Genomic DNA, 3464 nt, shown 5'->3' with positions numbered 1-3464 from the left:
GCATCTGTTCTCTTTTCCTGGCTTAAGAAATAAAAAATTAAGGAAGCAGTGCCGTGGCTCAAGTGGTAGAGTGCAAATGCAAACTGAGTGATTGAACTCAAGATCCAGAGTTCCAACACCAATACTACATTTAATTAGAAATTTAGTTCCATGTCATTAAGAATTTACTTAATATTTAGGTTTTGTCTTCATCTCCTTTTTATGTTATATCTGGTAATGGAAGACACTTGTTATAATTTTCTAATAGCAAAATAATTCGCTATCTCAATTTTAGATACCTTTCTATAAGACTGATTTGTTTTTTAGAAATAGCCATATTTCCAGCCCGCCCCCCCAGTAAATCTGTTTTATAGAATAACTGAATCAGATATTATAATAACTAGTGTGTATTTACCATCTCATTTCATTAGACTAATAAGTGCTGGAGCACGTGGTGGAAAATAGAAGACCTCTTGGCTTTTGCAGAGTTTACAGTCTAGCAGGTAAGATCTAAGATCTCCAAGTTTTATAAGCTAGGGAATGAGAGAATAGTTAGCTTCACATCACAGTGATCCTAGCAATCAAGGAAAATCTGGCGAAAATGATCTTTAAGCAGAGACCTTACATATAGGCAAACTGTGCCTGTGCACATGGGTGCACACACAATCATGTGCACACTTGAGCAATAAGCAAGAGTCAAATCAAATTGCAGGGTTTTTTTTAATGAGTTAATTTTATGTTTGAGCCTACTAGGATTTTGTTAGCTATGACATAATAACACTGTAGTTTTTGTTTGTTTTGTGTTGGCAGTGGTGTTGAATATAGAACCTGGGTTTTATGTATGGTACTCAAATGTTCTGCCATTGAACTATGCCCCTAACCCTTTATATATAGCATTTTGGAGAGGAAGTTTTAAACTTTTTCCTTAGCATTTAAAACATTTCTTATTGAACAGAAATGGAGGAAGAAAGGGTGAACAAATGCAATAATATTACTCAGTAGGCACTATGTTGAAAATGAACTACAAAACTTGGGACCAAAGTTAGGAAGGAAAAACTGGGGGAGAGCGAAGGAAGAGGTGACTTTGTCCAAGAGGAAATTTAATTGTTACCTGACTTATGAAGTGGTAACCACTCTGTACATCACCTTTACAATAATAATTTTTAGAAGTCTTATTTTATCCCATTTTTAACGTTTTTGGCAAAAGCAAATGGCATGATTGTATTCAGATGCTATTTGATGTGCCCATTTCAGGGTATTTTCAAAATTCTAGTTTTACCACACTGCTTTCACATTTGCCCTTGTTTGGAAAGCATTTAATTTCTCTTTTTACAGCAATACACCAGAGCAATTTAAAGAAAGATCTTTTATTTATGCATGCAATCGTAACATTAAGCAAAAGGTTCTGTGAAAGCAACAATGCTATACCCATGCTGTAACTGCTTTGCATTTAGAATTTTAAGGAATAAATGTGAAATGTCAGAGCCAGATTACCCTGGGCCTTTGTTCTGGCTTGTACTAGAAAGAGGTGGGAATGATATAGATGTTATGTGCTTTATTCTGGATTCAGAAAATCACCTAGAACAATGGGCTGGGGAAATTGTAGCCCATGTGCAAAATCCAACCTTTTCCTGTTTTACTCCACATAACCATCTGCAGTCTTTTACTTATTGTCTATCACTACTTCATCTGCCTCCCCTCCTCCCCCCCGAAGAAAATGAGTTGGAATACTTTCAACAGAAGTCTGTCTGAAGGACTGCTTTCCTAAGCAACAGGATCCAGTATATCCATGTAAAATAAAATTTAAAAGTAATAGTGCCAGCTCACATAAGTGCTAAGCACCTTACATCTATTATTTAATTTTAGCTTCATCAGAGTTATATAAGAAAACAAGAATGTTTCATTCCCTTTGTCACCTTCAAAGCTTTTCTTTTAATCAGCTGCCATGAACAGCACTGCACTAGAATTAGAGTTATACTTCTGCCAGACCCGTCTGCTTCCTGATGTCTATCAAGCCATGCTGTGGCCTAGAGCAAGTTGAGCACCGAAGCAAGTGCTCAGTAAGTGTTAAGTGGTCAGTTAGATGGTTACAGACACTCGCTCCTATGTTCTCTGCCAGAGCTCATAGTGTTTTCTCTAAACTGGTATTTGTTAGAGGCAGCTCACCTGGATCAGAACGTGCCAGAAGTGGTTATTGTTCTGCTACAAACCTTCACGAGAACAAGATGAGTCAGCAGATGAACAGAAGAGCAAAGCCCAGCGGCCTCCAAGGCCTGCGTGAAGAAACCCTCCACAATGAAGATGACATGCTGTATGAGATTAGCCATATCGTTGGAGATGATGATTTTTCAGACTGCTACATAGAATGTGTAGTAAGAGGTGAGATGTCTGAATCTGTCCCACAAGAGGAGTTCCTTGACTCCTTTGCAATCCTGAAGGAAGAAACAGAAAAAAATCTTTCTGAACAGATTCTTGAGGCGACTAGCTCCCTGCTTGGGCGTTCTTTGACACACATGCCCAAAGGAGCCCAACAAGAGCCTCCTCACCATAGCTCTGAAAAGAATTCACCTTCTGGAGGTTCTGAGCACACAGCGTGCAAGAAGCTCCCTTCTGGAGGGCCCCCCACTGTCCACATGGATCCTAAGCCAGTCACAGAAGACACTGGAGAGGAGCCAGAAGATGGTAATGGGTGTGGTGCGCTAACATTCTTAATTTGTCCTGAGAGGGGCTGCATGAAAATGGTAAGAAATAAGTCAGCTCTGAAGAGGCATGCCCTGGTTCACAGCCCTCGGAAGTTCTTGTGTGCCGAATGCGGGCGTGCTTTCGCAGAGAACTCAAAGCTCAAGAGACATGCCGTAGTGCACAGCGGGGAGAGGCCATTCCAGTGCACCTTTGAAGGCTGTGGGAAGCGCTTCTCCCTGGACTTCAACTTGCGCACCCACGTCCGCATCCACACCGGGGAGAAGCCTTTCAAGTGTCCCTTCGATGGCTGTCAGAGGAAGTTTACTCAGGCTAGTAACATGAGGGCCCACCTCTTAACTCATATGAAGAAGACAAAGAACCCATAAGAAAGAGAAGATAGAAGACAGCTCTCATTAACTGAAGAGCAATTGGAGAAAAAGTCACATGCAAGATTGGTGCTTCTAGAAAGAGATTTTTAAAATTCTTATTGAACAAAATAATGGGTTTCCTAACAAAGGAATTTTCAGGGTTAATACTTGAAACCTTAGAGGCATATTTTTAGTTTGGCTAAGATGTCCTTTTGCTTTGTTACTTTGTCATAGGCTTTGAACCTCAGATATTAGCTTCTCTAGTAGCTAGGAATATTGGCATGAGCCACCAGCACCTGGCTGTGCTACCTTTTTTTTTTTTTTGTCAGTCCTTGGTCTTGAACTCGGGGCCTGAGCACTGTCCCTGGCTTCTTTTTGGTCCAGACTAACACTCTACCACTTGAGCCACAGCATCCCTTCAGCTTTTTCTGTTTA

General features: G+C 40.4%; 1 protein-coding gene across 1 annotated transcript; it reads left to right on the top strand.

The window, feature by feature from the left end:
• Positions 1-2084: 2084 nt before the first annotated feature.
• Positions 2085-3047, top strand: Zfp42 (ZFP42 zinc finger protein). Its single transcript, XM_048330519.1, has one exon. It carries the CDS (start codon positions 2085-2087, stop codon positions 3045-3047), a length of 963 nt encoding a protein of 320 aa, XP_048186476.1.
• The last annotated feature ends 417 nt before the right edge of the window (positions 3048-3464 follow it).

The sequence above is a fragment of the Perognathus longimembris genome, chromosome 21, assembly GCF_023159225.1.
Source record: "Perognathus longimembris pacificus isolate PPM17 chromosome 21, ASM2315922v1, whole genome shotgun sequence".
Classification (NCBI taxonomy): Eukaryota; Metazoa; Chordata; class Mammalia; order Rodentia; family Heteromyidae; genus Perognathus; species Perognathus longimembris.
This window is presented reverse-complemented; position numbering and strand designations above follow the sequence as displayed.

Excerpts from the sequence above, each read along its gene's own strand:
- Zfp42 (XM_048330519.1), top strand. The coding sequence starts at position 2,085 with ATGTTCTCTGCCAGAGCTCATAGTGTTTTCTCTAAACTGGTATTTGTT.